The 22646-nt window shown below is 38.9% G+C and overlaps 1 protein-coding gene across 4 annotated transcripts in view; it reads right to left on the minus strand.

Annotated features, from left to right (window-relative positions):
- The window catches only part of SORCS2 (sortilin related VPS10 domain containing receptor 2), a 636731-nt gene that overhangs the window by 420473 nt on the left and 193612 nt on the right, over window positions 1-22646 (minus strand). For 3 of the 4 annotated variants that reach the window (XM_076335889.1, XM_076335888.1, XM_076335892.1), the window contains exon 2: window positions 3241-3308. In XM_076335889.1, coding sequence (XP_076192004.1) covers window positions 3241-3308 — 68 coding nt within the window. Of the gene's footprint in view, window positions 1-3240; window positions 3309-21924; window positions 21970-22646 lie in introns of those variants that run through there. The other variant, XM_076335891.1, reaches the window with a different exon arrangement.

The following is a 22646-nucleotide window of genomic DNA, read 5'->3' on the forward strand; positions in this document are numbered from 1 at the left end:
GAAATAGCTGACTAGAGAAGCACACCTGGTGTTTTCTAACTACGTGCTTCCACTGAGATTTATGCCTCCACCTCTTCAGTGTAACCAGAATGGCTGCTACTAGTAAAAAGTTGTTAAGGCTTTCATTAATTAGCACCATTTTCCCTGTTTTTTCAACAATGAAAAGATTCCAAGATAATTAAAATTTAGGCCTCTCAATCCTGTAACCTGACCTGTGTGGGCAGGCATAAATTACCTACACAAATTAACAACGCTCCACAGAGGCACAGAAATTCACTAGATCCACTTCCAAAAATCTATCTCCTTCGCATAAAGCCCCCGCTGGGCACGTACCTCTGACTAGTATTTTTCCCCACCATTTGCATTACTCTTAAAAGTCTGACTGCAACTCTAAGGTCACTAAGAACAAATAGGCATCACTGGACCACTGAGTCACCCTTCCCTTCTCATTCCCTGTTCCACTAAGCAAGGAAAAAAAATATTTTGAGTGATGGGAGAAAAAGAGAGAGAGATGAAGAGGAAATATGTTTTAGAGGAAGAACAGAAAGATGCAGTTTCAAGAAGCAAAAGAACCGATAAATGCCAAGCTAGGATAGTATTTACTGATTGGCAAGATAAAAGTGGGAGATTAACAACATTAAAAAATTAACCTGCTGGAGACTGATCAGGTTATAAAACAAGTTTATTTTCACTTAGAGACTTAGAGAATATGAAGCGTCTGGTATGATCTAGACAGGCAAGATAGGAAGAAGAAAAACATTGGACTGATTCAGGAAATAACCGGACAGGATCCATTCCCACTAGGGCACAGAAACCTCGCAAAGATGAATGGCTTTTATCTGCTGACAAAAAACCCTGTAACATTTTTCACACCTCTTTTACTGTGTATTTGTTCTGATGCAAATGAGAAGAATGCAAAAGAGAATCAAACAAAAAAGTTTAAAAATATATACATTGTGCATTCTGGGCAGGCTGCCAACGTGAGTACAACACCCCAGCTCCATCAGCAAACACAGAGCCTCACCAGTTTACACCCAACCATTTCACACAGAGAAAACCACAAAAGTTCTCTGACTTCATGGACAGTATTTATTTTTATTTTATTTAGTACAAATAATGACCTACATCTCAACAGAGAGAGGCACTATTGATATTTTTGCACCAGCTGGTGTCATTTGTGCTTTTCCAGATCCAGGCACTTTTTTAACTCCCCCAGTCCGACAACCTCATGTGCCGCTTTTGCACCACAGTGGGCAGAGGCGGAGGAAGGAGGTGAGCCCAGAGCAGAACATATCTAGGGATGGATCAGCTACCACCCCAGGCCCAAGTGCTAATCTTAAGCACTTGCTTCCTTTCAGCTTTTCCATCTTAGTTTTATAAATAACCAAAGCATCTGGTACATCTATTACTTATAAGTAAAAGGGCCTGATTTCCCTATGATGCACACTAGCATGAATTTTATTTGAATGCAGTTCACACCAGTTCTTCTTTACACCAGCTGTCAGCAAGGTCTGAATGACCTTGTTTAAAGTGTTTATGTTCTCAAAAAGAAAGGAACATTATCTGAAGCCTGTTTTATGTTTATGTTGAAAGAGCAGAGAGTTTATTTTGAAGAGTCCGACTGAATAAGTTTAAAAGACTTCTATGATAGATTACACTGAAGCATGGATAGCAAAACTTGAAACATATTACAGGAAAGCCATGTGTGCTTACGTAATTATGGGAGTATCCAAATTGCCATTTGGTTGTCTTCTTTGCACAAGATGTTGGACAAAAATTAAAACAGAAACAAATGTGCAATTAATTTTGCATCTTGTACATTTAAAGGATAATTACAAATGAACCTAAAAAGGCCAATCCTGAGCCAATACTAAGCAGTCTCCATTTGATCTTACTCTCTTTCCTGAACACCTCCTTTTTATGACTAGAAGCTTCTTTTTTACTTGAAAATACCCTTGTGCTGCATGGACCACTGCCCCTGACCAGACTGTATTACTCAGTTACTAGTATGACAACAAGGTATTGCAAAGATATGCTGTCACTATGAGAAATCCCACAAGGTTAAAACAATGCAGCCTCCTTCAAAAAAAGTAACAAGGCTGGTGTGCAGCATGTCCTGGTGACAGACTTTTCCCACTCCCCATTCCCTTGCCCACTCCTTTTCTTGGATTGTCTCTGTAAAGCTCCTTACACGCACAGAGGAAGGTTGAGTCCCCATACAAGCTCTTGGAACAGTATGAAGTTTACAAGTACCTAAGCCACAAGGTATTAGGTAATTCATTTGTTTCTAGACCTGAAGCTTATGGGCTACATAAGAATTTCACATAAGACTCCTCAAATAAGTCTCCTGTCATTTACAACAACTATTTAGATATCCTGGCAGAGTATTTCAAGAATAGAGACAACCCAGCAAAACTAGCATAGTAAACATTGGAGTGATATTATATTTACTGATAACAGTGAAATACTTCCACTTTTGAAGTGTACGTAATGGATCTAGCAAAAATTTTTGGTGGAAGATTTATACAGATACACAGAAAATTAGGGCACAAAAAGCCCACTTAGCAAAACAAAATTAACACGAGAAGATAACCCATGTGACTAGTGTAACATAGGCTTACCCTAGCCCTGGTTTTGTGCTGATATACACCTGAGCATGCAATTTGTGCACACAGAGACAACAAGCATATTGATACCTTAATTCACCAATGTTAAGGAAATGAGAATCAATTTAGAAATTCATTTGGATTACTACATATTCCCAGTTGTCATAAGACACAAGATAACCTGCACTTGTATTATATTTCATCCAATTGTGACTGCTTCCAAATCAGGATTATTTACTAACCTCAATACACTACTCAAGAGCAGTAAGAACTCCCAACAGACACATCCCAACACAGTAAGTATTTCAAAGTTTTAAAGTAACTTTGACACAAAATTTCTAAGAGAAGGAAAAGAATGGCATCTTGCAAAGTGGCATCAGGAAGGTACCTTATACTCTCTATCATTGTTTGTCTCTACTGTTAAAACTCATTTCAAACTCTTTCTTATTGAACTGCAGGAACTGTATTTAAGGAAGAGAAGGAGTAAGAGCTGATGACAATCTGGAAAAATCTTGATATATTAGCATCAATCAGCTACCAACTCAACTCAGCAGCAGTTTGGAAAGGGAAAAGAAACTGATCTATTCTGAGAACCAGTGGGGGAAGACGATTATAGGAAAAGCAGAGATCTTACCTCCACAAAGAGCTCTCCAGGACTTTCCCCATGTCAGTGTGATAATACTTAGTAAGGATCAGGATCACCTAAAAAGAAAACAAGAATAAATATATTTATATATGTAAACTGATAGAAGAAACAGAAGTAGATCATGGGCAGCGTTATTCTGGTGAACGCAAAAGTGAGGATTCTGAAAATCTAAAGTGTATTTCACTTTATTTTTACCTCTTACCAGTTTTGCTTTTAGACTGGGTTTTTTCCTTTCTCTTTCTGAGAAGAGTGATTTCAGCACTCGAAGTTTTCTGCAAACCTGGTGACTTTGTGAAAGATTGCCCGTTTCACATGAGCGGTGGAGTTGGAACAGTCACATAAATCCCACCACCACATGACAGCCCCCAAGCAATTTGTATGACTTTCTCAGCAGGAAGAACCAATCTGGTTGCTAGTTTAAATTTAGGAGGCAACTCTCTTGGACATCTACAGACACTTTTTTTTTTTTTTTTAATCCAAAGTGTTAAACAATGGTGATTAACTTTGATTATCCAGATAACAAATTCAGACAGAAAATGAGCTTTGGTCTTCCCTACAAGATGAGAAATGCAACTTCCATGTCTGACATTTTTTGTTCCTAGAAGTATCACTTTTTCTTCTTTCAAGAGCCAGCTCTGTGCTCTGTAAATTACTCATCTACATCACTAACAGCCAACAAAATATACAAACAAATTTCATCCACAAAACATCTTCAACCTATGAGAAGACTCAGCATCCATTCGTTCAACATCTGACAAATTCACTGGTCAAACAACGTAAAGCACTAGTCCCTGACTGGTATATCAAGCTGAATGCTATGTTTTATATTTAGATTATTTAAAACAGATTTCCTCCACTTGCTGCCAGGCCATATTAGTGGTTCTTACACCCACGTTCCCATAGCAACCCCATAGAGGTTGGAAGAACCTCTGGTTCCTTGCACAGCTGTTGGCTTTCTTTAATGCGGGGTCAACGTTAGTCTCCAACAGTTTGCAGCATGCTGTTATTTAGCTGGCACTTCCTCTGCTCCTGACCACCAGATGAAATCTCCAGCAAACAGCAACTGTAGGCATTCACTTTGATTATTCAGATAATTAATATGCTGATGATACATTTATGCCACAGTCTCTGTACGCTAGAGCTTGTGAGAGAACAGAATTCCAGACCATGGGTGTTATGTACATGGCGTTTTGGAAATAATACAACGTTTTGCAGAACTGAGCTATAATACCAGTCTCACTCAGGGTTATCTAAGCCTAATAAATTCACAACACATATTGCTGGATGTATATTGATATAATTAAAAGCAGAACCAATCCATAATTCACAAACAGTATTAATCTCTCCTATTCTCAAAAGAGTCACAGACCACTTTGTTGGAATTCGGTGATTTATAAAAATAAAGGCTTGGTTTAAAATAAAGCAAGAAAGAAAAAAGAAACCCAGATCTTTTAAATAGGTCACTACAAGACTTACAAAGCCAAGAGAAATAACCATTTCCCGAAGGAGAGAGTATCTACTGATGAGATTCCTGGCTACAGCCCAAGCACACTCCATCAGGTCAACTATTTATTCTATTGTCAGTGTCTTAACTACAGCTTTCTGCTGGTACTTGCAATTAAGGAGAAAAAGAAAGAAACTTCACTACTAGGAGCATCTATTGGCTCCAATTATTAAGGAAAAAGTTTCAGACCGTGCTTTTCTGAACAACTGAAATTCCTCTTAGGCCACAAAAATTGACCTAGGAGGTTTTTTTCTAAGAGATACAAGAATGCGTATTTGGCACTGAAAATAAAAAAGAAAATATCAAAAGATATAAGAGATTACACTTTGTTTCCTTACATTCATGCAGAACCAAAGACTGAATCCTGAACTTAGTAAGCCAACTTCTTTCATCCCAGTACACCGTACAACCATAACTTTTTTAATTCAGATGATTTTCAGCGATGTACATTGGAGCCACTCTGCCACAGGGTAAGCCCGATGTTTCATTCCTGAATTAACCTGGTTATTATCACACACCAAAGATCCTACTGGGTTACCCTCAATCCACCTGCTTTGAACTTAACCTCTATGGAAGCATCAACAAAGCACCTTCCAGATAACCCATTTCTGTAACTCAGCACCTGTCTTAAGTGTTAAAGACTTGCAGGAACAAGGAGCAGGCTCACTGTACTGCTTGGTAGTTGTAGTTCATGTAGGGGATGCACACACCAAATCAGAAAGCTACTGTTGTTCCACACACTTCAAATGAATGGCTTTCAGGTAACTGCAAACTGCATTGGAGAGCAGCCATATGCAGCAAGATGTCTCATTTACGCTGCAGGATTGGTGCCTTAATCTGAGTCACAGCTCTGAGAAACAGATGTCAGTATTTTCCAATCTGACTGGTAAACTCATTCAAAAATTAAAATACCTTATTTTGCATTTCAGAAGTATGGAGAACAACTCAGTAGGAAAAACAAAGCCATGATGAGCCATTGTTGAATTCTTAAATACTGTTAGCAGATTCCTGTCGCAACCTAAAAAGTACAAGGCTGCCGGGGGGCTGACCACTATTTCAACTATGCCAGTGGATTTCATCCCAATATCCGAAAAATGTAGGTCAGCTATTTAACACATTTTACGGCATTGTACTCTGGATCGTGGGCATCTTTTCAGGCTAAATAGTGATCCTGCTAACCAGAACGGTGTTTCTTCTCAATTAATAAACAGATCCAAAGAACAGGAGGAATCATTTCACAATAAAAGCATAAAGGTCTTCAGGATCTCTGGATTCTGTGCGTCCTTTGTAAGAGCAGAGCCCTGTTGCACTGACTTCATTTCAATGGGACTCCATAATTACAAGCATTTTACAGGTCGGATGGAAGCCAATGGTTCACAGACACGGCTGTTCTAGTGAAAGGTCGTGGGTGGCCTGTAGATGGAAAGAGGCTTGAAGCACAACAGCAACTGAGCAACTATCAAGGGTATGATACTTAACCAGCTCATACTACCATCAGTCATGGACAGCTAAAATAAAATTAGCTTTTCTGTGTTATTATTTTATAGCTAAAATAAATGTAGGCAATAGAGGAGAATTAGACTCACCAGATTCCTTATTTAAAGATGGATTTATAGGGTTACCTAGAAATCTCTTAGTCCATCCAGTCTCCTGTTTTATGAGGAGACTTGTGAAACCATTTTAAACCATTTAATCTTAAATTCACCAACAGTTCTTTGAGTTAGTCCCCACAGTATGTCAATGGAGGTGGCAACAATCATTCACTGTTGTATGCTAGGGATCTACGAACACCTGATGGTGCTTCTGGTCAAATACACCTAAGAAATACATCCCTTCTGCTTTCACTACCCTGAAACAAAAGTCCCTAAGCATTCCTTCTTCCCAGATTCCTCAGAACGTGTTTGTTACCAGTACCACCACCAAGGCCTTTCTACTTGCAGCCCCTAAAGAAGGAAAATGTTAGTGAAGCTCGAAGATTGGAATTTTGGTTGTTTGGGGGTTTTAAGTAAATACAAGTAAAAATACATACATACTTTAGTCCAAAATAAAGACATGGATGTCTAGTACAGATCCCTTGCTCAGTATTTGAGTGTCACAGACTTCTCTTAGGAGCAGTCCTTGCTGCACCTTACAGCTTTCTGATTACCTTTCTACTGCTTGCTCTGATCCCAGTGCGTTCTGCCCCTTTGCAGCAAGATGGCAGATCGCTGCAGTTTCACCTCCCTTCAGGAACATTAGAATAAACAGAGCATCGTATCTCCAGTTCCCTGCTAGGTTCCCTGCATAGAATTCAGAAGACAATATTTTCACCCTTCCCCCCCCCCCCCCCCAAGAAATTGTTTTCTTTTGATACTACATGACAGGCATACACCAACCATGTCACACAGTACAGATTTAAAATTAAAAAGGAAAAAAGGAAAATGAAAACTATGAGCTTTTGTCACAAAAGTAGTGCTCTATTACTTGCTTCTTTACTAAAGCCCTTGACCTCTCCATAAAGCCAGAGTTGGCCAGTATTTCTCCATATGGGCCAAGGTGTGGAAGCTAAATCCCTTAGGATTCCAAAAGTCATATGCAATGTGCATTGGAAGTAAATTTTCAGTGGTAAATTTACCAAACAAATTGACCAGTGGTAATTCTGGTCAATTTGTCCAGGCTGGGAGACCTTGAAGTTCAGAAATTTCTCTACCTCTACTTTTTCATCCTCCCCCCACCTTTTTTTTTTTTTTTTTTTGGGGGGGGGGGGCGGGATGGGGGGACGGGACGTTGCACAGAGAGAATTTTGATTCTCCCATGCCATTCCCCTGCTTCCGTAACTTAGTGCCTGCCTGGGTGGATTCTCACTGTTATGGTAGTTACAGCTCAAAACTGTTCTCCAAACAAAAGAGTTGTAGCAGTTTCTGACCCAAAAATCCCTTCTGGATATAGACCTGTCTTCAGCTGTCAGTGAAGGATGGACAGGGAAAACAAATAGAAAATTCCACAGATATTATTATCCATTAATAATTAAAGTTAAAATGATCTATGTTTTTCGCCTCTCCTTTTCTCTTGCTCTCTTCTGAAAATGCTTTGCAGCAAGGCTGGACCAAAAAGAGCAAACCTTCACTTTAAGAGATACAATGTGCTTTTAATAGTTTCCTAATAACATTTTGGCTTTAAAGAAGCCCATTTTAATTCTCTCTTTTCATCACCATGTCACCTAAGAGGGGTGAGAAAGGAAAAAGGAACAACTTCTAGATCAATCTCTTCCCTGGTATTTATATTTTATCTGTGGGTTTTTTTCCTTTTCTGTGAAGGATTTGCTAAGATCCTTCTCTTTTTGATAAACATTAACGTATGGAAAAAATTCTTTTTTTTTTCCCCCCATGCTCCCTCCATGATGTTTTCTTTCATGGACCATTCTTAACACAGATCTCTCTTTTTCTATCTACATGGAGATTCTTATCGATTAAGCTTTATTTGACCCCTGCCATTTGTGATTTGAAGTAATTCTTTTTTTTGGCATCTATTCAGAAGTTTAATAGCAAAAGACATATTTTCAAATGTATAATTGCAAGTATGATTGCAAGTTTTTGTGCTTTCCCAAGTTTATTAGAAGGTGAGAGCATACTGTAAATACTTCTGGGCAGCCAGACCTACCAGGAAAATATACTGCTCAGACAGACTCAAGTTCCTGCAAACTTTTTAGCATCTGCTTAATTTAATTCATGTGAATGAACCCACTGAAATCAACAGAAGTGTTTATGAGAGTCACTTGAACAGGCACTTAATACTCTGTATGACTGGAACATAAGCTGCTGTTTTGTTCAAGAACACAGCCTAACCCACCTTTTCAGCTATTAAACTATAACTATTTCACCGTAAACTGTAACTATTTCAGGGAGATCAAGATGTTCTAGGCACAGCCTATTAATTCATTGCCACCACCCCTGTACTTCCAAAACTTTCTTGACAATGAATAATCAAAAAACTTCCTAACAAATTATAGACAACCACCTACTGCTCCAATCCCTCAAGCCATTTCCAATTTGCAGCAGCAGGCTCTTCAATCATCATGCTAAGGTCGACATTAGTTTTTACATTAATTATTTAAAACAAAGACTCTTATGAGAAAAGTAAAAACCAAGAGATTATTAGTATGAAGATATACTACCACAGGTCTATTACATGGATTAACTGCCATAATACTATTAACAACTTCATAATAATTTGATTACACTGGGAGAACTGTAAACGGAAAAAGAGCATTTAGGTTTACTCTGTTGCAGCGTTATGATGAAAGGTGAAAAAGGAGACATTTAGACCACTACTAAAGCTATTAAGAATTCACTGTATAAGCTTCTACTCCTCTCTGGTAATAAAGTTCATAAAAGCAACCCATGACTTAACATGAAAGACTTAGAGAATTAGATTTATAGTACTTCCAACTAAATTGTATTGGAAGAAGAGAGAACTTCCTGTGTATGAAGTCACTGACCGGACCAGTGCACTTGTCTTAAGCATTAGTAATAATTCTGTACAGTGAATTTATTCATAATTCAAGGTAAGACACAATAATGGCTCAATTCTTATTCTCTAAGAGGTATTTCTATCCACAAGAACTGAATAAGCGCATAGTCCTGAAAGCGGTGGCTGTGATTGCGTCCAGATTCAAAACCATGTTAAATATAGTACTTTACACATTGACCCTGCAAACATTTATACAGAAGAGTAACTTTAAGATATCTAATATATTCAATCCACTATCTAGCACAGAACAGGATTATATTCTGTTAGCACTGTACAAACACAGAACAAAAAGACAACCTACTGCCTTCAGGAGCCTACAGTCCAAGTTCAGAAAAAGGTAAGTCTTCACATCATCAACAACTGATGTCAGATTTTCAGTGCAAGCTCCTAAGAAAATTATGTTTATGCGATGGTACTGCATGTACACTGTATATATATATGCTTTTGGCTGCTAATCCCCACCTTATAGTTCTAAATCCACTGACTGATTTCAACCATATCTGACAGAGAGAGAGCCATATAGCTGAAGTAGCCATACTGGTTCATACCACAGGTCCATCTAGATCAGTAATCTGTCTCCAACAGCGGCAAACAAAAAATACAGAAGTATAAGAATGGGGGAAGCATATAAATAAAGATGCTTCCCAAACATTTTCCAGCCTTCAGCAATTTGCAACTCAGGCAGTTGGGCTGTTACTTCAGTTTTTAGCAGTTGGCTGCTTGGATAAGCACAGGCTTCTAGGTGGTACTGCCTGACCCATCAGCACAACAACAGAGAATATTGTGTTTTTAACTTTTAATGTTTAGTCTTCAAAAATCAAAGCATACATAAAATTGGTCAACCAATCTGGACTGCTGCTACTCTAACATATTCATGTTGCTACTCATTTCTATAATCATTAGATGCAGCTCTGAGATTTCTGGGCACGCTGCAGAAGCAAAGCTTGCTCAAGCAAACAGGAACTCAATTTGAAGGCCACAGAATTACAGCGCCCAAAATTCTAGATTAAACCTGCAGCTTGGGAAACAGCGTCTAACATTTTAACTACTTGTTCAATTAAACTTTCTGTTCTTTTTCAAAGAGCCCAAAACAATGTCACCTCTGACACAAAAATCTCTAGTTCTCTGCCATTGCCTTTTTCTACACAACCAGAGTATTTTTTAGGTTTAAATATTTAACATAGCATTTGATAAGCTCTTAAAACCACATCTGCAAACATGCCAAGAGAATAAATTTCTAAAGCATGAAGCAAGAATACTTTTTTCCCTCGTCTGGCTTGATTCCTAATTGTAAATTTTTTTTTGAAATATATAGTAGCTTTACTTATCTCCTCTAATAACGTATTCTAAATTGAATTAACAATCCTTCCTGCAGAAGCAAACCTATTGTCTGAATGTTCTTTTCCATTCCATGAAAATTCAAGAGGAAGCAGAGCTGATGTCCAAAGAAGACATGTAAAACATCTTTACTCTCTTCCGGATATTTCAGGAATCCAATATTATGGATGGGCAATTCACCTTGGACATCAATGTTATATAGCTATTCACTACCAGAAAAGAAAGATAAATTTCAAGTGCTGTTTGTGAAATATTCCCAGTCTGTCATGCAGTGTTACTGCCCAACAGTAAAATATAAAAATTGAAAGTGAGCTTCCAATCTGCATCACTAAATCCTTTTTCAAAGCCAGAGCTTTTTTTTTTTTTAACATTACCATATACAAATAATTACGCTCTGTATTTCAAAAAAGACATTATTATGCAAGACATATGGAAACATCTGTAGAGGATACCACAAGCTGAGAAAACTGTTCATTTGACGCAGGGCTGTTGGCAGATACGTTCATGCTGGTTACTCTCCCTCACAGCTGTTCTACCTTCACCAGAACCACAGGATTAAATATCATTGCACCAGATAACATCATATTTATCAGAGGTTGCATCAACCTACACTAACCTCAAAATTACATTAAATTATCTCTGAGAATGGCTTATGGTGTTCAAATAACACCTAATTGCCTATCATAAAGAGGCTTTATAAGACTGTATATGGGAGCAGGGACTTTGACGCTGCATCAAGATCAGCCAAAAAGTCGCAATGTTTAATATCCTTGTTATCGTGAATAAGGACTGGACTTTATATTTCCTGAATATTGTAGGTACCTGAATTTGTTCTTCATAAATGAGAAAGATAAACATGGCCACATGATCTACAGAAGGGGAAAACAGCACATTCCTACCTGAAAGGTTACTGCCAGGACAAACATGCTAAAGATCAAGGCAGTATATTATAGTGACAGAGTGATGCTGATTAATATTTTAGTCAGAAGACCAGAGACATAGCAGAGGCAGATGCAAAACTTGTTTTGCACCTTTAGTGATATGGAGCGTGCGTGTTGCATTGAACGGCATTAACATGCTCAGGGGTACTTTAACACCCTTTATTCTGAAGACAAAAATCAGGCCTGGACAACGACATAAAAACAGAGTAGGGCGAGGCGGGGGGGGGGGGGAAGTCAGGGGGTTGCCTAGTAAAACAGGAATAACACAAAACAGATCTGGGCCTGTTACTTCAAGTGCCATCTAAAAATTCCTCTAGTCCCCCAGCACGATCACTCTCCTGGCGGGGTGGGCCTGGGTGCCTCTCCGAGCAAGGACTATTTGCTCTGCAGCTTCACACAGGGACAGACTAGGCCCAATGCCACCCCCTCGCTGTCTTTTCACTGGGTGGAAGTTGGTCTCTCTACGTCTGCCTTCCATTTTAACTGTTTCAACCCTACTTACCTTGCTAAAATAATTAATTTCAGAAGTACCAACACACTGCCCCCAGTATGGCATGAAAGGGGATCATTCCCACTCAAATGCCAAGCCCATCTGCTCCCTGTGGCTACATTCAGAATAAATTTGGAACAACTCAAATGACGTTAACAGAACTCAGCTACTGTAAAATACTGGGAATGACCCCCTTTGAGAGGAAAAAGGATGAAAGCACATTCATCTTCAGCATTATCCCTGAAGCAGCAGAACTTCGTATCTGTGCCAATGGAAAGGGCGTAAATGAGCTGAGGGAACATCCAACTGGGTTAGGAGACTATTAGAAAGGGCTTGGGAGCAGTTGGGAAAATTGGTCAGGGGCCAAATATGTCAGAGAAAACACTGGAAGGGGCCAGGGGAGTGCTAGAGAGTTCTCCACCTTCAGTCCAAAGCCAAACCAGGAGGTTTCCAATCTGTGAGCGCTGAGTTTTCGCCAGCTTTTTTTATTTCCTCACCCAGCCTCTGCCCTAGGTGTTCATTACTTTAAGAGCCATGGAGCCATTAAAGCTAAGTGGAATTATACAGCATTATCTGTGAAAAGAAACAGCTATTTCACCAGGCAATGCCACGTCATTTTGGATCCCTAGCTAATGCCATCCTGTCACACTGACACTACACTTTAGTTTAACCAGTATGAAGAATATTAACACAATCAGTCATCTTAGAGCCAGGTTTCAAATTAGCCTTGCATTCCAATCTTAAACCTCTAATACATTTTAAATGACCTTCAGATCAAGTAGATACAAGCAGGAAAAGATTGTAGGCCCTGATAAATGAGGTCTATATTTCTTTATTTTACTTCAGCAAAGACTTAGGCATTCGACAGATTCTTTGGGGACAGTTTTTGTATGTCAGCATTTAGCAGGCTGTAGCTAGGGCTGCAAAGCAGTTTCAGTAACAAACTCTTTAATGTGAAATTCTCCCCCTTAGAGACTGATGTTTTTCATGCTTGGTCTCTCCCCTGTGATCCCAGATTGTTTTAGAAATATGTTAAGAACTTCCTTCTTCATGTTACGAGAACTACTCTTTTCTGTCTTCATAGATATAAGGATAGGTACAACAGTTAAGCCGCACAAGACTGGGAAAGAAAATATTTTTTAATTCATGCCTAGAACACTTCTGAACAGTTATCTCTAACACTTACACCTTCTCATGGCTCTTTTCTGTAGAAATGCAGTAATTTCAGACTTCTCACATCCCCTTAACATTAGTACTGTCTACTTTACAGTTGGGAAATGGAGGCAGAGATGTATCACTGATTTATCCCACCTAACTTTAGGATGTACCAGTGCCTAGGGAAAGAGACAGATACCTCTGGAGATCAGTTTTGCCTATCTAGATCCGAATAGTCCTTTGGAAGTACTTTTTTTCCTCCTGATTTATCATGCTGAGGACCTAGACTTCCACCTTGACCCTCTCAGAAAGGCTGGATGAATCCATGCTTACATGAGTTGTGGAAGTCCAGGCAGAGCAGAAAGCAACATATAAAGAGAGGACAAACTGAGAAGCAGGATCAACAGACACACCGTAAATTCTGTGTGCCTCTAACCTTAGGGATCTTCTTTTCCAATACATGATGCTCCCAGACCCAAGTCCTGCATCTGTTCAAGACCACTTACCCTAACACTGGTACCCATGACTTTACAGCAAGGGGCCAGCACTTTGTAGAGCTAGGAGGTCTGAATACAGTTATGTGCTTCTATACCACAGAAGTCCTATCTGACATGTAATGTAAACTGTGCCAAAAAGTCAACATTTTCAATATGGGAAAAATTCGTTTTTCCCCTTACCTGCCTTTCTGCTAAGGAATAAATGGAAATCTGAGAAAAGAGTTAGAAGAAACTTATGCAACTATGTATCATCTCAGAAGATGCAGCAGGCTAGTTTTTGTAACTACTAAAAATCACATTTCATTTCTTCAAAATGGCATGTATGACTATGATGTGTTTCATATCAAGGTACTTTATTACAGAACTTAGTGTTAAACAGTTAAAACGTCTGTACAGTGTACATGACATTTACTGTTGTCCTTCATTATACTGAGCATCTCTCTGGAACTGCTATTTATTTTCCAATCTTTTTTTCTAATGAGTTTGTTCTATATTTGTATTGTAAATGCCTGTCTCTATTTATATTCTATTTCTGAAACTTACAGCATAGCCTTCTCTGTTTACAAGTCAATAGTCTTTTTCTTATGGAAATTACCTTATCCCAAAACAAAGAAAAAAAAATCTGAACCTTTTAATTCTTGCAAATGTTTTTTGAGTTTGGAGTTTAACTGATGCCATGACAGAAAGGCACTAATAACCAGAGTGCAGAGGATACAGCCCAAACCCAATGGCAAATTTTCAGGTCAATGTTGTTAGCAAATGGATGTTTTTCTTCCTCTCTCCTCACCCTTCCATACGCCTGCATTTATTTTGAGTCTGATCCAAAGCCTATTTAAGCCAATGGGAATCTGAATTAAACCCATTCTAAACTTATTAGAAGTAAATCAGATCTTGACATTTCTTTCATGAAGGGAAGGATCCAATTTTGATAAAACCAGTATTTGCAAAAGTCTCATACATTCTGTGCACAGGAAAAACAACCACACTGTATTTTCCACAAAATGCACATAGCTATTATAGCTATTATGTCAATCCATGATCACCTATGTATATTTGTTTTTAAAAAAATACTGTGTTTTGCAAGAATTTTACAAGATTAAAGGCCACAGGAAAAATAGATCACCTGCACATCTAAAACAACATTCAACTCCTTTAATTTCCCCACTTTGAAACAAAAAATATCTTTTTGTCAGCACAGAAAGAATATTCCACCCTCTGCCAATCCCATTATCTTCTTACATAGGGCAGTAGGCCTGTATTTTTCAACAGCAAGTAGAAGGGAAAAGATGCTTTCAATCCATCCCAAGAAATAGCTTGTAGAAGTTTATTTTGTAGACACAATGAAATGAATAAAACATCCATTCAAGATTGCTCAGCCACCTCCTGAAGACACAAACATGTCAAAAGCTGATCAAGGGTTTGGGGGCGGGGGGGAGAATCTTTTATTTTCTCTGCCAATTCTTCAATGAATTCTCTTTCTCCCATTGGGAGAACAGTGACATTTCTTCAGGAAGAGCACTGTCAAAAATAAGGAAACAGAAGTTTATTTCAGCTAACATTTGACTTTCAACAGTCAAACGTGCAGATGGTATCCCAACGAAAATTCTTGTGCACAATATAGGAAAAATTCAGATCAAAATGGCTCAGGCTTTCTTTCAGAGACTTAAAATGAGCAAGCGTAACACATTACAGTATTAGTTAATTAATACAGCATTCATTATTACTGCTATAGGAAGAAAGAAATTATAAATGTTAAAATTCAGTGCTGGGAGACATTAACTCAGTCCAGAGATTTCCTACCTGTATTCACAAACCACCCAGCTTGGAGAGCTACCCACAGAAACCTATGAAATTTCAAGGGCATTGATTCCCTATCAGCAGGGAAAGAAATCAAGTCCCCTCCATATTCCCTGGTCCAGAGAAGGAGAAAGCATCCTTTAATCTCTGTGACAACAAATAGACAGCAATTTACCTGAAGTGATATTTTTTGTAGCTTCCCTCTCCCTTCCCCAAGTCACGACACAAGCAGCCTGAAGTGCATTTCTCAGGGAGGAGACAGAACACATACCACTCTTAATCAGTTGCACTAATTAACTAAGGCACAACAGGATGATGATCAAAAAATTTTTGAACAGAAGAAAGAGGTCCAGAGTATGGATGTAAAGGACATAGAGGACTACAGTGAAAAAATAGGAATCATCAGATACCTGGAAATAATGTGAATTCCCATGAATAAAATAAAAAGGCAGTAAATGTGCTACCAGAGAAATGCATCAACCAGGAAGGGGAAAACAGATGCTCAAACACGTCTGTTCAGTTCTTTGGTTCCTATCCAACTCAAGCAGTGTCCATTTTCTCAGCAGGTTAAGCTATTTGGAGAACTGTCAGTCCCTAAGAAATATTTAGTCCTCAGTGCCTTAAGAGAAATAGCTTAGGGAAATGTGCAGGGTCTCTGATCACAGCTCAGGCAAGTCTTTGTTTTGGTTTTAGTATCCTGGTACCTAGGGTTGTCCTTTTTTTTTTTTTTTTTTTTTTTTACTTTCTCAGAGCAAAGAATACTAATGGTCTGTGGCTGTGCATGACTGGCTAATATGAACAAGGACTGAAAGATCTGCAATCTAAAAAGCTAACTCACCCTACCCGGGAGCGGCGTTATGACTAAGAAGCAGCTTAGTCTGAAGTTTGGAAAATGGCTTTGTGTCTAAAAATCGAGACTAGCTGCTAAGTCTTTCTTTTCTTTAAAAAAAAAAAAAAAAAACAACTTACATACCCCTCCCCCCACAAATCAATGCATTATAGATACATTCCTCTGGATCTGTCTTTAATTATTAATTACCATTCAGCTTTGCAGTGACTCTCATGGTTATTTCACACTGACAGACCAGAGAGAAGGGTCCATCCCACTTCAGCTAGAAGAGGGGTAGGGGGATGGACAAAAGTAAAAAGGGAGGGAAAAAATCAGTAAGCCTCCAAGACAGTCTGTTTATTTTATAGTTTCAGAAGATGATGCTGTTTAAAAATTTTATTTTCAACACCAAAGTTAAAGGACAGAAATAAAAAATTAAATAACTGCCTGTAGCTAAATGTTTCCTATTCAGAATGCTTAGAATTCAGCTGCAAATCCATGGAAATAGATATTTCTTAAAGGAATTGCAACTACAACCTTAATTCCAGTAATTTTCAATACAGTAAAGTATAACGGTCCTCATAGTAGGTAGTGGCAGATAATGATCACAAAAGCTAAATGTTTTCTGCCTAAATTCATAATGAATCCAAGTGGATAAAGGCTACAAGGTAGATGTTTACTAGGGTGGTAAATGAGGTAATTCTTTCCTGAACTAAAAGGAAATTGAAGAAAACAAACAAACAAAAAACCGAAACAAACCAACCCCCAAGAATACATGTTTTTACAGAAATAAAACATTTTGCTTCCCGGTGGTGGTTCTTTTTTACTGTGAAGTGAATGATTTCTGTACTTAGGCATCTCAGACAGCTTGTAAGGCATTTTGTAGCCTAGGTTTTAGATTCACTAAAGTGTAGGTTCTCGCTCCTAAGATGTGCCTGTAGTCTAGCTTACCCTAACATTACTTGTATTTTGTGTAAGATCCTATGATTTTTCCAGAAGGTTTATGCATCAGAAAAAGGCATGATATTCTGATTTATTCTAAATGATTAATTTGATATGTTGCTCTTATATTGGGAAGGGGGGACAGGGACAAAATTCCCACAGTCAACACTGTTTGCCTGTGACACAGGGATAAGAAGAAGATGGTCTCTCGATGGAGCAATGAGGCAGCAACAATTCTGGGCAGCGGAAATGACCCTCGTAAAGCACAGAACACAATCATAGTTCCTAAAAAGGCTCTCTTCATAAAGAGGCGGTAAGCCAAAGATCTAGGTTCTTTGCATCCATTATCTCAGGCACTGTCTCATCCCAGGCTGTGGCTCCCCTCAACTCCCTGAAGGAACATACGCTTGTTGGGAGGTGCACTTGGGCAGGTGGGACTGCAACTAGAGCCAAGCACGTGTCCAGGAGGAAAAGGGATCTCTCCTGACCTCCTACAGAGTGATGCTCTGAGGTGTCAGATAATTATCATCTTGCTTGAGATTTGCAGCCATTATGAACACTCAAAGGACAACAGTCAAATGGCCCTCGAATGAAAGGAATAAACTGAGGGCATCTCAGATGCAAAGTCCAAGGCTAGAAGGGATCACCTGGTCCTTCCTGTCCAGCTTCCTCTCCTCCTTCCCTTCCAGACCCAGATACATATAACTCAGAAACATGCTTAAAGCACATTGCTCAAAATACAGCTACCTACATTTCAAAAAATATACAGCTCCTAGATGTCCCTCTAGTAAGAGTCCCAGTATTTCTTTATGCGGACAGCCAGGTAATGATGACTTATTTCTAGACTAAATTTGTCTGCCTTCGATCTTCAGCTATGGGATCTTGTCATGTCCTTGTATAGGAGATTAAAAGGCCCCTACTGACGAATATATTCTCCATATATAAGTACTTACATACAACAATCACATTACCTCTTGACCTTTTCTCTTTGATGAGATTAGTGACTGGCCTCCCTACAAGTCACCTCAAAGCTTATTTTCCAGTATCTGGACCATTTTTTGTGGGTCCTCTCCCCACCCCTCACCCCTTATCTTCAGCGTATGTCCTCTAGAATTGAGGACAATTCTGAGGTGAGGGCACCAGATCTGAACAGCAGCTACCAGAGGCAAAGGCAAGTTAATTTTCTGCCTTGTACTTGATATACCCTTTATGGACAGCCCACAAACAGCTTATGGGAGCCTCATCACAGGTTTCCATGAATAGTGATTCTGGGATAAGCCAGCATAGTGCCGCTGTTGGACAGCTATGTTAAACATTTTGTTCTTCTTTCCCTAAAAAAACTTGGCAAACACGCCTAATAAAATTAGGGCATGCAGAGGGGGGATTAAATGAATGCAGACACATACAAAAATAATCAGCATTTTTTCATCCACGCCACCAGGTTCTCTCCAAGAATCCAAGAGCTTTCCAGGCCCAGACATTATTCATCTCTCAGACTCCGGAGAGCTGTTTCTAATCCGTCTCCTCTTGTTTAGCTTTAGGATTTGTAGACCTCCACCTACACCTCCAGCAATAATTATTCTAACTAGTCTCTGCTTCCCTGGGCTAATTGCCAATAGAATCCGACTGATTTTCTGCAGAAGAAAGAGCAAGTTTGTCAAGAAAAAGTCTGCAGCTGGAGACAAGGAGAAAAAAAAAAAAAAAAGAAAAAATATGAAAGAGAGCACAATCTTCCAAGTTCAGTTCACAAATACAGATAGGAATTTCTGCATCAAGAACAAACCTCATGAGCCCTCTTTGCCATACCAATTCAGTTTACGTACATGTTGAGCAAGCTACCCCCCCAATAACGTTACACTGACTTCTGGGTTGCTACTTCCCAAAACAGCCTTCCACCCTGAGAGTCTTATATCCTTTTTTTTTTTTTTTTTTTTTACTTCCTGATATACAGCTCTTCATCTGGCTGTATTAAAACGAATTTTGCTGGAACTTCGCCATCTAATCAGCCATTTCAGATTATCCTTGCAAACACCTTCATTATCTTAGCAATTTTCGTGCCATCTACAAATTTAACAGCAAAATTCACGTCAGTGTCCACATCAGTGATTGAAACTACAGAAATACTGACTAGCACTGGATTCAGAACTAAAGCCTAGAAACTAAGGTAATAAGTTTTCACAAAATTGTGAATTAAGTCCCCACTGCTTCCCTGAGGGAGATTTTTTTTTTTTCTTCCTGGCACTTGCCCCAGGCGGATGATTTTAGCTGGTGGAAAACACACTTCAACTTCTGTAGCTGACAGACCTGCCTTAGATTGTAAACATCCAAGATCCTTTTTTCAACACTAAGCCATCATTTGAATTCACAGCTTTTAAGGAAACACCATGTGTTCCGACCTGTCATATTTACCCAACACTAAAAAGCCTACCAGGAAAAATAAATTTTATTCTCGTAACGCAATGGGTTACATTCCTAATTGCAGAACTGGAAACAGTTAAAAAAGGAAACTGTTCATTGCATTACATCATGCTCAGCACTAAAGCGGCTCCAGTGTTTCAGTTAGCTTGAGGGCTTGCAATGTGCTTGCTCCAATCAAAAGACACACTCTCACTCATCTCTCCGTAACTCGCGTCTTCATCACCTCTCCAGGAAAATGAAGCTTTAGAATTTGTACTTAATATCACCATTATAACTGAGCACTCTCTACCCTCCTCTCTTCTTTCAAACTGGGTTTCTCTCCTATCCCTTTTTTCTCAGAACTGGAATACACGGTGCAAAGGCAAAGATTTACGTAACTCATCCTTCCAGGTTGCATTCAGCTTCTCGTGGCAAGTTTGGCATATAAATTAAGTCCCCTTACATCCAGGTAGTTGTGGGGATCCTACCATTGATATTTATCATTCAGCAACTCCCTATCAAGAACTTCATACAAAACCTAAAATACTGTGTCCATTTTTGGGATCCTGCTGCAACAAAGACTGACAGACTGGAGTGAGTCCAGTAGAGGATCACGGTTAGAGAGCTGAAGCACATGACAGATAAAGAAAAGTAAGGGAGCTCCATTTGGAGGGTAAATTCCAGTGGGATATAAAAGGAAAAATATTTTCATCGTGAGACTAGTTAAGTACTAGGACAGGTCACCCAGTGAGGCTGGGGAATCTCTATCCTTGGACATCTCAAAACATGCCAGGCCCTTAACAACTTCATCTCATTTTTTATATAAGCCCTACTTAGAGCAGGAAGGTGGGACAGACGACCTCCAGATGTCCCCTCCAACCTCAATTATTCTGCAATTCTATGTCACATGAACTGCTTTTAAATTAATCTCATGTGCCTTAATATCTCATGTGAATATCGTATTTTAAGACAAAAGAGTTCCTGATCAAATTTCTAAGTCCAAAACTTTAGAGGAAACCAAGTATATTTTAATACCATAACCATTTTCATGACTTTGTAAAGAAAACAAAGGTTTTATTCTCCTTTTAATAACGGCTTCATAAAAACATATTTGAATAATTTATAATATATCAACTCTACTACTGCTATTGCAGTTAGCTCTTCTCACTATGGTAAGCAGACAGTAAAAAGTCTTATTTTTCCTTAGATAAAGCAAGTTCAGAGACAGCACTTCTACTCAGACTTTACAATCTCTAACTCGGTTTCATGGCGTAATTTGTGGGCAGAGTACTGAGTACATTGCTAGGTTTCAGCTCTTTTTTACCTTTGCTGTTTTCATCTCCTTGCTCATTATCAGTATGGCAACAGAAACCCTATAGCTATAATAACTATAGCTTAACCTAAACCCCTTGAAAAAAATTTAGTACGAATATACTCACTTACTAATGAGTATGACTAATAACAGTCTTTCCCTCCCCAAAAATGACTTTCTTTAGTACACCAATAGTTGTACCGAGTGATTTGGTCCCAGTTATTAAGCAGGGTAGTGGCAGAGCTGCGACCAGAGCCGAGGCCTTGTAAGTACACCACCTTTACCACTGGACCATCCTGCCTTCACACATCTCAACCACTTTTTCCAGCGAGATACTGTAATTCATTTGTATATATGGTTAAATAAATCAATAAATATCAACAATAGGCTTTAATAATTTGTGATATTAAACATTATGAATTTAGGGGTATTTGTTATAGACTAGCAAGTATATTTTTAATTGTGACACTTAAGAGTTGAGCCAATAATTTTCCCCAGAGAAGAAGCAAGAAATATTCTCACTTCTTTTCCTCAGCACTGTTATATACACTCTTCGCAAAGGGGGGGCACTATATACCAGTGATAAATGAATGATCTTCCAATACACAGTCTATAAAATGTTTTTAAATATTCTGGATGAAATGTTGCATTGAAATACAATGCCACATCATATGCTGTCATTTTACAGGTAAAACTATATGCTGTTGCAGTATGCCTTTCACTCAAATTCATGTAACTGAAAAGCAAGGGGAGAAAGGTAGTGGCAGGACGGCTCATTTTGACAAAGTACCCTGTAACAACCATATCAATTAGGTTTGCATAGATCTCCAAGTGTGAGGCAGTTAATGAAACACTGATCATTTTCCCCAACTCTAACTTAGACATGTTAATTAAAAATTAGAGGAAATCATCATCATATAAAATGAGTTCACTGAGAGAGAGAGAGTATAAAAATACCTACCAGGCAGCGCTCTGTACACGAGACTTCTTTTCAACACTAATTAAAATGGGTATTTCTGCACATGCAAGTCTATCCAATGAAACGCAAATAATAGCGCGAGTTTAACATTTAATGATTTCTCTGTTAAAGAGAAGGCTTTCATTCAGGAATGCTATAATTTACTCTGCGTAAGATCCACTTAATCATCATGTTTACTGCCTCCTTTTCTTTCCCACATTTCCTTTTTCTAGTCAGCCATGCAATTGGCAATTTAAGATTTAAATTCTGACCACTTAAGCCTTTATCTATCGCATTTCCCAACCCCCATCTTTATTTTCCTCCTTGTACTACAGATGATCTAGCTGAAAATCTCCCAGAGCTGACAAAATGAGCCAGTTCCACTGGCGAATAAAACACTAGTGAGTACAGCTTCACCCCACAGCGGAGGAATTCCCCCTGGCAGCAGGATGAGTTCAGTTCAGCTGCACAAGTGAAAAAGAAGGGGGGGTTACAGAAAGCTTTGCAGAGGGAGGGGGAAGAAGCCAGGTCAAAGGAAATAAGGAGAAGAAGGTTACTGCTCTGGAGGCTCACATCCTGAAAACTCAGATCGAGTTCCTCTGATGGCAATTTTTCAGCCTCTTAAGGAAGTCTCCTTCACCTTAACTCCCCATGAGTAGAGTAAAGATACAATAATTCTTTGTTTTTCCTCACATAGTCCTTGGCTTGCTAACGCTTTCTCTCAT

The sequence above is a fragment of the Aptenodytes patagonicus genome, chromosome 4 (assembly GCF_965638725.1).
Source record: "Aptenodytes patagonicus chromosome 4, bAptPat1.pri.cur, whole genome shotgun sequence".
Classification (NCBI taxonomy): Eukaryota; Metazoa; Chordata; class Aves; order Sphenisciformes; family Spheniscidae; genus Aptenodytes; species Aptenodytes patagonicus.